Source organism: Schistocerca cancellata, chromosome 12, assembly GCF_023864275.1.
Source record: "Schistocerca cancellata isolate TAMUIC-IGC-003103 chromosome 12, iqSchCanc2.1, whole genome shotgun sequence".
Taxonomy (NCBI): Eukaryota; Metazoa; Arthropoda; class Insecta; order Orthoptera; family Acrididae; genus Schistocerca; species Schistocerca cancellata.
Window position 1 is genome coordinate 32,728,313 of NC_064637.1, and position 15,435 is coordinate 32,743,747.

The 15,435-nt window shown below is 45.3% G+C and overlaps 1 protein-coding gene across 1 annotated transcript in view; it reads left to right on the forward strand.

Annotated features, from left to right (window-relative positions):
- The first annotated feature begins 1,766 nt into the window (after positions 1–1,766).
- The window catches only part of LOC126109420 (guanine nucleotide-binding protein subunit alpha-14-like), a 192,453-nt gene continuing 178,784 nt past the window's right edge, over positions 1,767–15,435 (forward strand). Inside the window, exon 1 of the mRNA XM_049914455.1 lies at positions 1,767–1,902. Coding sequence (XP_049770412.1) covers positions 1,767–1,902 — 136 coding nt within the window. The remainder of the gene's footprint in view (positions 1,903–15,435) is intronic.

The window sequence follows — 15,435 nt, forward strand, 5'->3', positions numbered from 1 at the left end:
CGATGGAGCTCCTGCACATTTCAGTCGAAGTGTTCGTACGCTTCTCAACAACAGATTCGGTGACCGACGGATTGGTAGAGGCGGACCAATTCCATGGCCTCCACGTTCTCCTGACCTCAACCCTCTTGACTTTCATTTTTGGGGGCATTTGAAACCTCTTGTCTACGCAACCCCGGTACCAAATGTAGAGACTCTTCGTGGTCGTATTGTGGACAGCTGTGATACAATACGTCATTCTCCAGGGCTGCATCAGCGCATCAGGGATTCCATGCTACGGAGGGTGGATGCATGTATCCTCGCTAACGGAGGACATTTTGAACATTTCCTGTAACGAAGTGTTTGAAGTCACGCTGGTACATTCTGTTGCTGTGTGTTTCCATTCCATGTTTAATGTGATTTGAAGAGAAGTAATAAAACGAGCTCTAACATGGAAAGTAAGCGTTTCCGGACATACGTCCACATAACATGTTTTCTTTCTTTGTGTGTGAGGAATGTTTCCTGAAAGTTTGGCCGTTCCTTTTTGTAACACCCTGTATATATCAGTTCGTGATATCCAATATTACAAATTTACTCTTTCTGATGGACACACACACGTCCAGATCGTCCGCTCTCAAAATTCTGCCATCTCTCTCCCCACATCCACCACTGCTGGCGGCTCACCTCCAACTGCGCAACGCTACGCGCTGTTAACATCCAGCTGCCCAACACTACAATAGCGAATATTCCAACAATGCAAACCAGCCACAGACTTCGCACAGCACGGCCAGTGATTTTCACGCAGAGCGCTACGTGACGTTACCAACATAAAAACCTAAGTAGCCTACTTACAAATGGACCACCCCGTATAGACCTTGTAGAAACCGATGTAACAACTGCGCCAGACACTTGTTGCCTTACACAGGCGTTGTCGACGGCAGCGCCGTATTCTGCCTGTTTACGTTGAAACGTCCCGTTAGAAAAATTATACATGACTGTGCTTAAACTGACACACAATATGTTTTTTGCGCAACGCAATCTGACTTTCAAAAATCCCTACCAAAGAATGGCCCTGACTAACATTAACCTATAGGTTTCACAAATCACTTACCTCACAAAAATCTTGGTTACTCGAACTATTGCAATACAGCAAGCGCCACTACTGCCAGCTAAATAAAAGATCCAAACTACTGAAGGCACTAACTACTGATAGGCATAGTTAGCAAATGAAAGATTTTGATAGAGAACAAAGAATGTATTTACCTTAATAGTCGTCAAAAGTCATATATATAGCAGTTCATGACATCCAATCTTACAAATTTCAAAATTCCGCCATTTCTCTCCCCACATCCCCACTGCTGGCGGCTCACCTCCAACTGCGCAACGCTACGCGCTGTTAACATCCAGCTGCCCAACACTACAATGGCAGACAACAATGCAAACTAGTCACAGACTGCACACAGCACAGCCAGTGATTTTCATACAGAGAGCGCTACGTGGCGTTACCAATAAGAAAACCTAAACAGCCTACTTACAACGTATCTCTGTATTTGGATTCGCACGCCTGTACCAGTTTCTTTGACGCTACAGTGTATAAACTCGGCTTTTTACGTGACCCCGATGTCGATTTGGGAGCTCAGCGCGGAAGAAACAGGGAAGTGCGCCGTCTATATGTAGGTGTGATCTAAGGCTGGGGGGAAGTGACGGACGACGGAAGGCGCGCGAGGAAGCGGTCGGCGAGCGTCCTGCCGCGTCTTCTGGCGAGCCGCGGCAGAGGCAGCGGGCGCGCCATGGAGGACGACGGCTGCTGCTACCGGGACGCGCTCAGCGTCTTCCTGGCCAACCGGCGGCTCACCATCGAGGTCCAGCGCGAGCGGGAGCTCTACCGCCGGCTGCGGGCCCGCGACGTCAAGACGCTGCTGCTGGGTGAGTCCCGCCGAGCTGACTGAAGCCGGCTGTCCAACGTCAAGTTCAACGTGCTGCTGAACGCTCAGGAACGATGCGACTCGTGCATACGGCACGTGGGCCCCAACGTGGTATACGCGATCGCAACGCACTCCAGCGGCAGTTGAGGGATGTTTCTAGTTCGTAAATCACACTGTTCACTCAACGGGCCAGCCTAAAATTCCCACGTGAGCTCTATTAAAACGCACATTTCATCCATCGTTCACGAAAAGGAAAGTACTATGTCCAATCTGTACCTACAGGTGCAGAGCGCACCAGTGTTTAAGAAGGGTAGTAGGAGTAATCCATCGAACTACAGACCTATATCATTGACGTCGGTTTGCAGTAGGGTTTTGGAGCATAGCCGGCCGTGGTGGGCAAGCGGTCAAAGGCGCTACAGTCTGGAACCGCGCGACCGCTACGGTCGCAGGTTCGAATCCTGTCTCGGGCATGGATGTGTGAGATGTCCTTAGGTTAGTTAGGTTTAAGTAGTTCTAAGTTCTACGGGACTGATGACCTTAGACGTTAAGTCTCATAGTGCTCAGAGCCTTTTTTTTTTTTTTTTTTTTTTTGGAGCATATACTGTATTCAAACTTTATGAATTACCTCGAAGGGAACGATCTATTGATACGTAATCAGCATGGTTTCAGAAAACATCTTTCTTTGGCAACACAGCTGGCTCTTTATTCGCACGAAGTAATGGCCACTATCGACAGGGGATCTCAAGTTGATTCCGTATTTCTGGATTTTCGGAATGCTTTTGACACCGTTCCTCACAAGCGACTTCTAATTGAGCTGCGGGCCTATGGGGTATCGTCTCAGTTGTGCGACTGGATTCGTGATTTCCTGTCAGGAAGGTCGCAGTTCGTAGTAATAGACGGCAAATCATCGAGTAAACTGAAGTGATATCAGGTGTTCCCCAGGGAAACGTCCTGGGACCTCTGCTGTTCCTGATCTATGTAAATGACCTGGGTGACAATCTGAGCAGTTCTCTTAGGCTGTTCGCAGATGATGCTGTAATTTACCGTCTAGTAAGGTCATCCGAAGACCAGTATCAGTTGCAAAGCGATTTAGAAAAGATTGCTGTATGGTGAGGCAGGTGGCAGTTGACGCTAAATAACGAAAAGTGTGAGGTGATCCACACGAGTTCCAAAAGAAATCCGTTGGAATTCGATTACTCGATAAATAGTACAATTCTCAAGGCTGTCAATTCAACTAAGTACCTGGGTGTTAAAATTACGAACATCTTCAGTTGGAAAGACCACATAGGTAATATTGTGGGGAAGGCGAGCCAAAGGTTGCGTTTCATTGGCAGGACACTTAGAAGATGCAACAAGTCCACTAAAGAGACAGCTTACACTACACTCGTTCGTCCTCTGTTAGAATATTGCTGTGCGGTGTGGGATCCTTACCAGGTGGGATTGACGGAGGACATCGAAAGGGTGCAAAAAAGGGCAGCTCGTTTTGTTTTATCTTCCGAACGCGAAAATATTTTGTTGAGCCCAACCTACATAGGTAGGAATGATCACCAAAATAAAATAAGAGAAATCAGAGCTCGAACAGAAAGGTTTAGGTGTTTGCTTTTCCCATGCACTGTTCGGGAGTGGAATGGTAGAGAGATAGTATGATTGTGGTTCGATGAACCCTCTGCCAAGCACTTAAATGTGAATTGCAGAGTACTCATGTAGATGTAGATGTAGATGTAGATCAATAAGGACACAGGCTTATAAAACTTCCATAACAAACAGTGCGGTACAAATTTTGGAATACTTCTCCGCATAAGAATAATAAATAATGTTTATTATTTCATCATTCCCACATTTTAGTAAAACCCCAAGGTCAGTCTTACTCGAGCACTGTTCCTACCCAGTAGCAGAATCTTTGCAACATATGAATTACGAAGCGTAAAAGAAAAAGGAGCAAAATATCTTTATACAAGTAGCGCAAGCTGTCTAGTAGATTAAGCCAATCGAACAGTCACCGCTCAAAAAAAGGTGAACTTATATTTACGTAACATCAAATATTATAGTGTATACTTATATTAAACTAATAATAAAGTAACAGAACCTAATAAAAACGCGAATGTTAAAGAAAAAAATTTGGAACTGTCTAGAGTGGAATGGTAGAGAGATAGTATGATTGTGGTTCGATGAACCCTCTGCCAAGCACTTAAATGTCATCTCATTACAAGTCGGTGATTCTACTCATTACGCTTTTTTTTGTGTGTTAAATCGCATTTTGTTCGTTGCATCTGCTCAGGGCGGACGTCGTAAGACATCCGTTTAACTTCGTTGTTGATCGATTAACTCAGTTTTTTTATTACAGAGGGCAGCTAACCCTCTGACCGAACACACTGAGCTACCGTGCCGGCTGTTGGAAACCTTAATTGTAGATAATTACTAATTGAAATTTAATTTTAACAAATTGTACCAAGAACAATGCGTTTTGGGTGGATCTTCAGTGTGTCGGTGCCTTCAAATAGCCTACTCTCATAATACGCAAGTTACAATAACTCTTTTGCCACGAATATGATGTTTCTCATTATTTTATTGGAACGGATCATACAGTTAACAACGGGTTTTCCAGTGATTCTCAGTTTGCTGGTGCTCAGAAACGGCATATACACATATCGGCTTGACATGAATGCCAATATGGCGCCTCACAACTCCGTACTGAAGGGAGACGGCGTGCGTGTGACGTAGGTGGCGTTGTGCCATCTCATTGGTCAACGCTCAGTCGCACGCTCAGAATATCTGACATGCCAGATATTGCTCTGCACGTTCGGAAAGACTCCTGAACGTGCTATTCGACGCTATGACGTCAGAAACTCGGCTCGCTCAACGTTCGGATGCACGGTCCGTGTGCCGACGGCTTGAGGTCGTGGGACAGCGATATGCACACAGGGAGGTTGCGGCAATATCGCGTACACAGAGTACATTGGCGCAGCTGTCATTTGCACCCAGGCGACGCGTGTGAAAAGATCCGACGATGGCTAGTTGGCGGTAGACGCATTGGGCATCCCATTTCGGAAATCGTTAGCGAATTCAATATTGTGAGATCGACAGTGACAAGAGTGTACCGAGAATACCAGATTTCAGGCATTACCTCTCACCGCGGACAAGGCTGTGGCCGACGGTCTTCACTTAACGACCTAAGGGGATACCAATCCGATTCTACACATAGTACGCTAAAGAACTTGCCCCCCTTCTAACAGCCGTGTACCGCAAGTCTCTAGAGGAACGGAAGGTTCCAAATGATTGGAAAATAGCACAGGTAGTCCCAGTCTTCAAGACGGGTCGTCGAGCAGATGGGCAAAACTATAGGCCCATATCTCTGACATCGATCTGCTGTAGAATTTTAGAACACGTTTTTTCTCGCGTATCGTCTCATTTCTGGAAACCCAGAATCTACTCTGTAGGAATCAACATGGATTCCGGAAACAGCGATCGTGTGAGACCCAACTCGCTTTATTTGTTCACGAGACCCAGAAAATATTAGATACAGGCTCCCAGGTAGATGCCATTTTTCTTGACTTCCGGAAGGCGTTCGATACATTTCCGCACTGTCGCCCGATAAACAAAGTAAGAGCCTACGGAATATAAGACCAGTTGTGTGGCTGGATTGAAGAGTTTTTAGCAAACAGAACACAGCATGTTATTCTCAATGGAGAGACGTCTACAGACATTAAAGTAACCTCTGGCGTGCAACAGGGAAGTCTTATGGGACCATTGCCTTTCACAATATTTACACTCCTGGAAATGGAAAAAAGAACACATTGACACCGGTGTGTCAAACCCACCATACTTGCTCCGGACACTGCGAGAGGACTGTACAAGCAATGATCACACGCACGGCACAGCGGACACACCAGGAACCGCTGTGTTGGCCGTCGAATGGCGCTAGCTGCGCAGCATTTGTGCACCGCCGCCGTCAGTGTCAGCCAGTTTGCCGTGGCATACGGAGCTCTATCGCAGTCTTTAACACTGGTAGCATGCCGCGACAGCGTGGTCGTGAACCGTATGTGCAGTTGACGGACTTTGAGCGAGGGCGTATAGTGGGCATGCGGGAGGCCGGGTGGACGTACCGCCGAATTGCTCAACACGTGGGGCGTGAGGTCTCCACAGTACATCGATGTTGTCGCCAGTGGTCGGCGGAAGGTGCACGTGCCCGTCGACCTGGGACCGGACCGCAGCGACGCACGGATGCACGCCAAGACCGTAGGATCCTACGCAGTGCCGTAGGGGACCGCACCGCCACTTCCCAGCAAATTAGGGACACTGTTGCTCCTGGGATATCGGCGAGGACCATTCGCAACCGTCTCCATGAAGCTGGGCTACGGTCCCGCACACCGTTAGGCCGTCTTCCGCTCATGCCCCAACATCGTGCAGCCCGCCTCCAGTGGTGTCGCGACAGGCGTGAATGGAGGGACGAATGGAGACGTGTCGTCTTCAGCGATGAGAGTCGCTTCTGCCTTGGTGCCAATGATGGTCGTATGCGTGTTTGGCGCCGTGCAGGTGAGCGCCACAATCAGGACTGCATACGACCGAGGCACACAGGGCCAACAACCGGCATCATGGTGTGGGGAGCGATCTCCTACACTGGCCGTACACCACTGGTGATCGTCGAGGGGACACTGAATAGTGCACGGTACATCCAAACCGTCATCGAACCCATCGTTCTACCATTCCTAGACCGGCAAGGGAACTTGCTGTTCCAACAGGACAATGCACGTCCGCATGTATCCCGTGCCACCCAACGTGCTCTAGAAGGTGTAAGTCAACTACCCGGGCCAGCAAGATCTCCGGATCTCTTCCCCAGGAATGTGTCAATAAAGTTTCCCCTTCCTGGGACAATGAATTCACGGTGTTCTTATTTCAATTTCCAGGAGTGTATATAAATGACCTAGTAGATAGTGTCGGAAGTTCCATGCGGCTTTTCGCGGATGATGCTGTAGTATACAGAGAAGTTGCAGCATTAGAAAATTGCAGCGAAATGCAGGAAATCTGCAGCGGATAGGCACTTGGTGCAGGGAGTGGCAACTGACCCTTAACATAGACAAATTTAATGTATTGCGAATACATAGAAAGAAGGATCCTTTATTGTATGATTATATGATAGCGGATCAAACACTGCTAGCAGTTACTTTCGTAAAATATCTGGGAGTATGCGTGCGGAACGATTTGAAGTGGAATGATCATATAAAATTAAGTTTTGGTAAGGCGGGTGCCAGGTTGAGATTCATTGGGAGAGTCCTTAGAAAATGTAGTCCATCAACAAAGGAGGTGGCTTACAAAACACTCGTTCGACCTATACTTAAGTATTGCTCATGAATGTGGGATCCGTACCAGGTCGGGTTCACAGAGCAGATAGAGAAGATCCAAAGAAGAGCGGCGCGTTTCGTCACAGGGATATTTGGTAACTGTGATAGCGTTACGGAGATGTTTAGCGAACTCGAGTGGCAGACTCTGCAAGAGAGGCGCTCTGCATCGCGGTGTAGCTTGCTGTCCAGGTTTCGACAGGGTGCGTTTCTGGATGAGGTATCGAATATATTGCTTCGCCCTACTTACACCTCCCGAGGAGATCACGAATGTAAAACCAGAGAGATTCGAGCATGCACGGAGGCTTTCCGGCAATCGTTCTTCCCGCGAACCACACGCGACTGGAACAGGAAAGGGAGGTAATGACAGTGGCACGTAAAGTGCCCTCCGCCACACACCGTTGGGTGGCTTGCAAAGTATAAATGTAGATGTAGATGTGGATGTAGAGATTCATTGGAAGAATCATAAGCAAATGCAGTCCGAGAAAAAAGTAAGTAGGTTACAATACACTTGTTCGCCCACTGCTTGAATACTGCTCACCGGTGTGGGATCCGTACCAAATAGGGTTGATAGAAGAGATCGAGAAGATCCAACGGAGAGCAGCGGGCTTCGTTAGAGGATCAATTAGTAATCGTGAAAGCGATCCAGTGGATGACTCTGCAAGAGAGACGCTCAGTAGCTCGGTACGGGCTTTTATTTAAGTTTCGAGAACATACTTTCACCGAGGAGAAGCAGTATATTGCTCCCTCTTACGTATATCTCTCGAAGAGACCATGAGGATAAAATCAGAGACATTAGAGCCCACACGGAGGCATACCGACAATCTTTCTTTCCACGAACAATACGAGACTGGAATAGAAGGGAGCACCGATAGAGGTACTCGAGGTACCCCCCGCCACACACCGTCAGGTGGCTTGCGGAGTATAGATGTAGATGTAGATGTAGATATCAGCGGTCGTTGTGTAGAGTTGTCGGTGCTAACACACAAGCAATACTGCGTGACATAACCGCGGAACTCAATGTGGGACGTACCGATACGACGAATGTATCCGTTAGGATAGTGCGGCGAAATTGGACGTTAATGGAGTATGGCAGCAGGCGACAGACGCGAGTGCCTTTGCTAACTGCACGACATCGCCTGCAGCGCCTCTTCTGGGCTGGTGACCACATCAGTTGGCACTTAGAGGACCGGAAAACCTTGGCCTGGTCTGATGAGTCCCGATTTCAGTTGATAAGGGCTGATTGTAGGGTTGTAGGGCCTGACTGTGCCGGAGACCCCACTGTGCTGTGGACCCAATTTGTCAACAAGGCACCGTGCAGGCTTGTGGTGGCTCCATAATGGTGTGGACTGTGTTTACACGGGATGGACTGGCTCCTCTAGTCCAACTAATCCGAACAACGACTGGAAATGGTTACGAGGTGTGGCTAGAAAAAAACCGGACTAGTACTGGTGAAACAATAAAACGAATGCAATAAGACTGAAAGTCGCGTGGCCTGTCACGTGACTCTCGCTCCGCCTACTGCTCGAGTTTCATCTGCCTCCTGCACTCAGTCTGCCCGCGGCGTCTGTTTTAAGTAGTTGACGTTTTGTCTGTGCGTCGGAATATGTTGAGTGTACAGAAAGAACAGCGTGTTAACATCAAATTTTGTTTCAAACTAGGAAAATCTGCAAGTGAAACGTTTGTAATGTTACAACAAGTGTACGGTGATGATTGTTTATCGCGAACACAAGTGTTTGAGTGGTTTAAACGATTTAAAGATGGCCGCGAAGACACCAGTGATGACACTCGCACTGGCAGACCATTGTCAGCAAAAACTGATGCAAACATTGAAAAAATCGGTAAACTTGTTCGACAAGATCGCCGTTTAACAATCAGAGCAGTGTCTGAGTTAACAGGAGTTGACAAGGAAAGTGTTAGGCAGATTCTTCATGAAAGTTTCAACATGAACAAAGTGTGTTCAAAAATGGTTCCAAAGTGTCTCACAATTGAACAGAAGGAACGCCGAAGAATGATTTGTTCTGACATCCTGGAAAACATTGAAAGTGATCCCACCTTCTTACAAAATGTTATTACTTGCGATGAATCGTGGTTTTTTACTTACGATCCCGAAACTAAACGCCAATCGATACATTGGAAAACTCCTGGTTCTCCACGACGAAAAAAAGCACGAATGTCAAAATCGAAATTCAAGGCAATGATGATTGTTTTTTTTGACATCAAAGGGATTGTGCACATTGATGGTGTGCCAGAGGGACAAACAGTGAATCAGCATTACCACATTAGCGTCCTGATTACCCTACGTGAGCGAGTCACCAAGACAATGCCCCAGCTCACAGTGCGTTGTCAGTGAAGACGTTTTTGGCAAAACACAACATTCCCATTTTAGATCATCCACCCTACTCACCTGATTTGGCCCCCTGTGACTTTTTTCTTTTCCCTAAAGTCAAGTCAGCTTTGAAAGGAACTAGATTTGAGACTGTTGAAGCAGTAAAAGAAAAAGCGACGGAAGTAATGTATGGACTTACCGAAAATGATCTGCAGCATTGCTATGAACACTGGAAAATTCGTATGGAGCGGTGTAGAGACCGAGGAGGAGAGTACATTGAAGGAGATAACATGAAATTGTAAATAATTGTAAATAAATGTTTTTTCCAGCATCAGTCCGGTTTTTTTCTAGCCGCACCTCGTATGTTCTGACCCAGGACAGCATTTGTTGCCATTCGTGGCGTCCATATTTCCAAACAACTCGTGCCGTCCATATTTCCAAACAACTATGGAATTCTTGTGCACGAAACTGCGGCATGTCACCAGGCTGCTTTGTTCAAATGTTCAAAATGTGTGTGAAATCTTATGGGTCTTAACTGCTAAGGTCATCAGTCCCCAAGGTTACACTCTACTTAACCTAAATTATCCTAAGGACAAACACAAACACCCATGCCCGATGGAGGACTCGAACCTCCGCCGGGACCAGCCGCACAGTCCATGACTGCAGCGCCAGTCTGCTTTGAAGAATGTTCTGGGCAAGTCGAAAAAAATGGTTTGGCCATACAGATCGCTCGATATGAATCTCGTGGAACATTTATGGGACTTCATCGATAGGTCAGTTCGTGCAAAACATCCTGCAGTTATGGACATCTATAGAGGCAGCATGGCTCAATATTTCTGCAGGGGAGTTCCAACCACTTATCGAGTCCACGCCACGTCGAATTGCTGCTCTGCACTGAGCAATGGTCCCGGGTTCGATTCCAGGCCGGGATGAAGATTTTGTCTGCCTGGGGACTGGGTGTTTGTGTTGTTCTCTTCATTCCTTCATCAGCATCATTCTTGACATTGCCTGGATTGGATTGTGTAAAAATCAGACTGTGTAAAAATTGGGACTTTGTACGGGCGCTGATGACCGAGCAGTTAAGCGCCCCACCAACCAAACATCGTCATCTACCCCGGGCAAAAGGATGTCCGACTCGATATTAGTAGGTATCATATGACGAGTCACCTCAGTGCGGCGACGCTGCAAGTACGGCGTCGCTGAAGGCAGCGGCGACCACAGCGTTCGAGTGACTCCGGCTGCGTTCGGGCAATGCGGGCAGCATTCGCCTGCGGTTGTGAGGAGCAGCGTGAATAAAAAAGAAAGGTCTCAGCTATTTATTGGGGTTCCGTACCTCAGCCGGTAAAAACGGGACCCTTATTGGATCACTTTGTTGTCATTCTGTCTGTCCATCCAACTGGAACTCTTTGTCTCAGGGTAGGTAGGTAGGTGGTAAGTTCCTATCGGAACAACCTGCTGAGGTCATCGGTCCCTTGTCTTACACACTACTTAATCCTTTGCCTTACGGTTTAAGTTCCGTTAGCGTGAGCCGTAAGTGGCTGCAAGGTAGGGATGCGCCTTACGGTTCCCGGCGCTCACACACGCTAAGGCTGCGCTGCACGACGCCTGGTGGCGTCCGAAGTCGTGCAGGCGCCGTCGGGATTTGCAAGTACGTGTGTGAGGTGCCAGTGACGTGACACTTCTACATGTATCGTAAATAATGACGGCTAGTTGCCCATTGGAAACGAAACATTCATTGTCTCAAACGCAACGATATATCCACAAGCGTTTTATTTCCATTTATAAGCAAACATACATTGATGGAATACATCTTAACAATAATATTCACAACAATGCAATGATCTAAGACTGCATAATATTTTGTACAAAACATTCTGGGACCTTTTACGTTAGTACGTTGGCAAACATATTTTCAAACGCAACGTCTTCACAATGACATGTACACGCATTTAACAGGCTTCGATTGTATGATATCGTTCAAAACAATCTGGCACATGCAATGCAACCCTGCACTTTCTGCATTCCCACGTTGTTTCGCTGCGTCGTTTACGCTTTCTGCACACTACACAAGCTCTCGCAGTAGAGATGGGCAAAGTGAAACATGTAACTGTTTCGAAACAAATGAAACAGTACAATGTAATGTTTCGATACGTTGCTTGGAAACAGTGAAACAATTTGTGTTTTGTAATCCAATAAACCTACACAATTTATCATCTTGAATGTCTACTGTATAAGTATGTCCATATAAACACAAATGAGGTGCGAAGACGCTAATCATATAGCAGGAAGTATGAAACTATCACTTAGGCGTCTTGGCAATTTCGTATTTCCTGCAGCAAATGCACTGCTTTCGTGTCGTGTGACTTTCATACTTTTCAAATGGCTGAGGACAGCCATAGCTGAAGACAGAAGAACCATCACGAACGGAACTGGAGGTGGGAGGGAACTGCAGAAACTACGGATATGCTACTGGGATTCCCACATTCCGTTAGTATGGCTAATATACCCATCCTGCTAATTGCCATGCACACAAAGGGAATCATTGAGGATAATAGGCACAGTGACTATAGATTCACAAATAACGCCAAATAATTCGAATAAATAACCAAATATAACAGAAAAAAATTTTGTCTTTCAAGGTGTTTCGAACCGTTACTATAAATTCACCATGCTTCCCAGCCCTTCCCGTACACCATTACACTATCAGTGATTTGTCAAACAGATTGCTTCCAATTATACCTACATCAAATTTATGTATATGTCTAATAACTGTCACTCTACGCCTTTTTTTATTCAAAATGTTGTACGCTTACTTGAGTTTCTTAATATGATTACTGTACATGAACAGAGAAGCGTATGTTATCAAAAAGTGTAATTTAACTGAATGATTTTCACATATTTATTAATTTGAATGTGAATAGTATGCGTTGTTTTATTGCTTGGTTAGTGTTTATAAAGCAGATGTTACGCCATTTCGGAATATGGCAGTCAGCTAGAAACGAAGCTTTATTTTCGGATATCTTAAGCTTCATGCTATTGCTTGTCAAAAAGATTTTGACACTCTTGAAAGTGTTTCATGAAGTGGTATGTTGAATGTGTTTCAGTGCCTGTGCCGAGCCCGAATCTCGTCCGACACAGAGGGGAATGAAACATCACTGTTTCGATACAATTAGTCCGTTCCAAGCACTGGTGGACTGAAACAGCCTTATTTTGAAACAACGATACAGTTTCTGTGTCTGGCTCGAGACCGAATCTGGCCCAGTTATCCGAGACAGGGGTGGAATGAAACACCACTGTTTCGAAACAGTGAACCGTAGCCGTTCCGAAACACTGAAACAGTTCCACGTATCGGTACACTGTATCGAAACATAGAAACAGTGGCCAAGTCTACTGCATAATATTTTGTACAAAACATTCTGGGACCTGTTACGTTAGTACGTTGGCAAACATATTTTCAAATGCAACGTCTTCACAATGACATGTACACGAATTTAATAGTCTTCGATTGTTTGATATCGTTCAAAACAATCTGGCACATGTAATGCAACCCTGCGCTTTTTGCATTCCCACGTTGTTTCGCTGCGTCGTTTACGCTTTCTGCACACTACACAAGCTCTCGCAGGATTTACTTTTGATGGTGTTGGATCAGTATGTTTGGGAAAATGTGCCCAATGTTGCGCGTGTAGCCTCTGTGGTACCATCGCCGGATGCTAATCGTCCCTTCCGATAATATTCCGGTAAAGGTGTAGTTTTCAACAGTGATTCTGCAATGTGAATCCTATATTCTGCGTAGCTCTGTCGTTTGCCGCAATGTATTTTATAATACAAAATGTACGTGTTAAATAAAGCAACATCAAATAGGTAAAAGAATATATTGCGGTATCCTTTCATACATTTTCTCCTCACAGGGAAGCATGCGAGCGTCTCATCTTGGTGATCAATTCCAATCGTGCCTCTATTGTATTCGACGACACATTTCGGTTTCCACGAGCATTGCGGAGAGATGTGTCTGTGGCAATCATTTCTGCTGTTGAATGTTTTGTGGAAAGCTTGTAAACGTCTCGATTATCTTTCCATTTTAGTGCCAATATTCCATTACAACACCTTACTGTATATTCTCCCTTCTTTAAGTCTGTGGGCAAATTTTTTCTGTTTGAGCGCACTGTTCCAATCACATTAGTTTTATTTCTGAGAAGTGTTTTGAAAAGTTTCGGTGAAGAAAACCAGTTAACTAAATATAGAGTATGCCCTTTGTGTAATAGCGACTACACTTTCAGAGGCACTACCACTAGCATCGCGTTTGTCACTACCTGTGTATATCTTAAAATCCTAGCACTATCCTGAACTTGACCCACACAATTTATAAATTTTAATACCAAACCTCGCTCTTTTCGATGGGTTAAATTGTTTGTAGGATAAGCGCCCGTTAAATTTCATTAATGATTCATCAATGGCAATATTCTCTTGCACTGTGTACACTTCCATAAATTTTTGACTGAACATATCTGTGACTGGCCTTAGTTTGTACAGCTTATCTGTGTTGTTAGCTAAACTGTTATTCGCTAGTTGCAGAACTGTACTAATGTGCAGAAGTCTCCTGAATGGCATCCTCTTCCTAAATATTGGCGTTTCTATAACGGCCAATACATGTGAATCGACGGTTTCCTCACTTCAGCCATGATTATACATAGCGCAATGTATATTTTTATTTAATTACAGCCGATAGGAGACCACTTGTGGTCTATTTCTCGTCTCTTCAGTTCATTGTTGAGTACGTCTTGTGCATATCTACTCGTCTCAGTTACGAAGTTTTCCCAAAATGTACTATTAAATATTACATAGAAAACGTCTAATTCTCTTATGCTTGTACTCACGTGCTGTAAAGCTGCTTCGTTTATTCCGGGAATTTCCGTATAAGTCCAGATTGTTGGTTCATTGTCTTCCTTTTGCCACATCCACGACTCTCATTGTCGCTGGTAGGTTTGCTCTTCTTCGTCAGTGTCATCTTCAATCACCAGCCGCTTGCACCGGTTTCGTTCAGGCGGTAAAACGTCGCTACCTCTGTCACTGCCGCCTGTCAAAATATCCTGCAAAATCATTGTTGGCTATGCCACCACATATCTACCTTTCCTCGTGAACACGTTTGCTACACTTCGGGAACATTGTGAAAGTGTTTCTGTAATGTCGCAGGTCCGAATACGCCGAAGAACACTTGGCCACTGTTTCTATGTTTCGATACAGTGTATCGATACGTGGAACTGTTTCAGTGTTTCGGAACGGCTGTGGTTCACTGCTTCGAAACAGTGGTGTTTCATTCCGCCCCTGTCTCGGACCAGATTCGATCTCGAGCCAGACACAGAAACTGTATCGTTGTTTCAAAATAAGGCTGTTTCAGTCCACCTGTGCCTGGAACGTACTAATTGTATCGAAACAGTGATGTTTCATTACGCTGTGTGTCGGACGAGATTTGGGCTCGGCACAGGTACTGAAACTCAACGTACCACTTCATGAAAGTCTTTCAAGAGTGTCGAAATCTTTTTGACAAGCAATAGCATGAAGCTTAAGATATCCGAAAATAAAGCTTCGTTTCTAGCTGACTGTCCTGTTTCGAAATGGCGTAACATCTGCTTTATAAACACTAACCAAACAATAAAACAACGCATACTATTCACATTCAAAATAATAAATATGTGAAAATCATTCAGTTAAATTACACCTTTTTTATAACATACGCTTCTCTGTTCATGTACAGTAATCATATTAAGAAACGCAAGTAAGCCTACAACATTTTGAATAAAAAAAGGCGTAGAGTGACAGTTATTAGACACATACATAAATTTGATGTAGGTATAATTGGAAGCAATCTGTT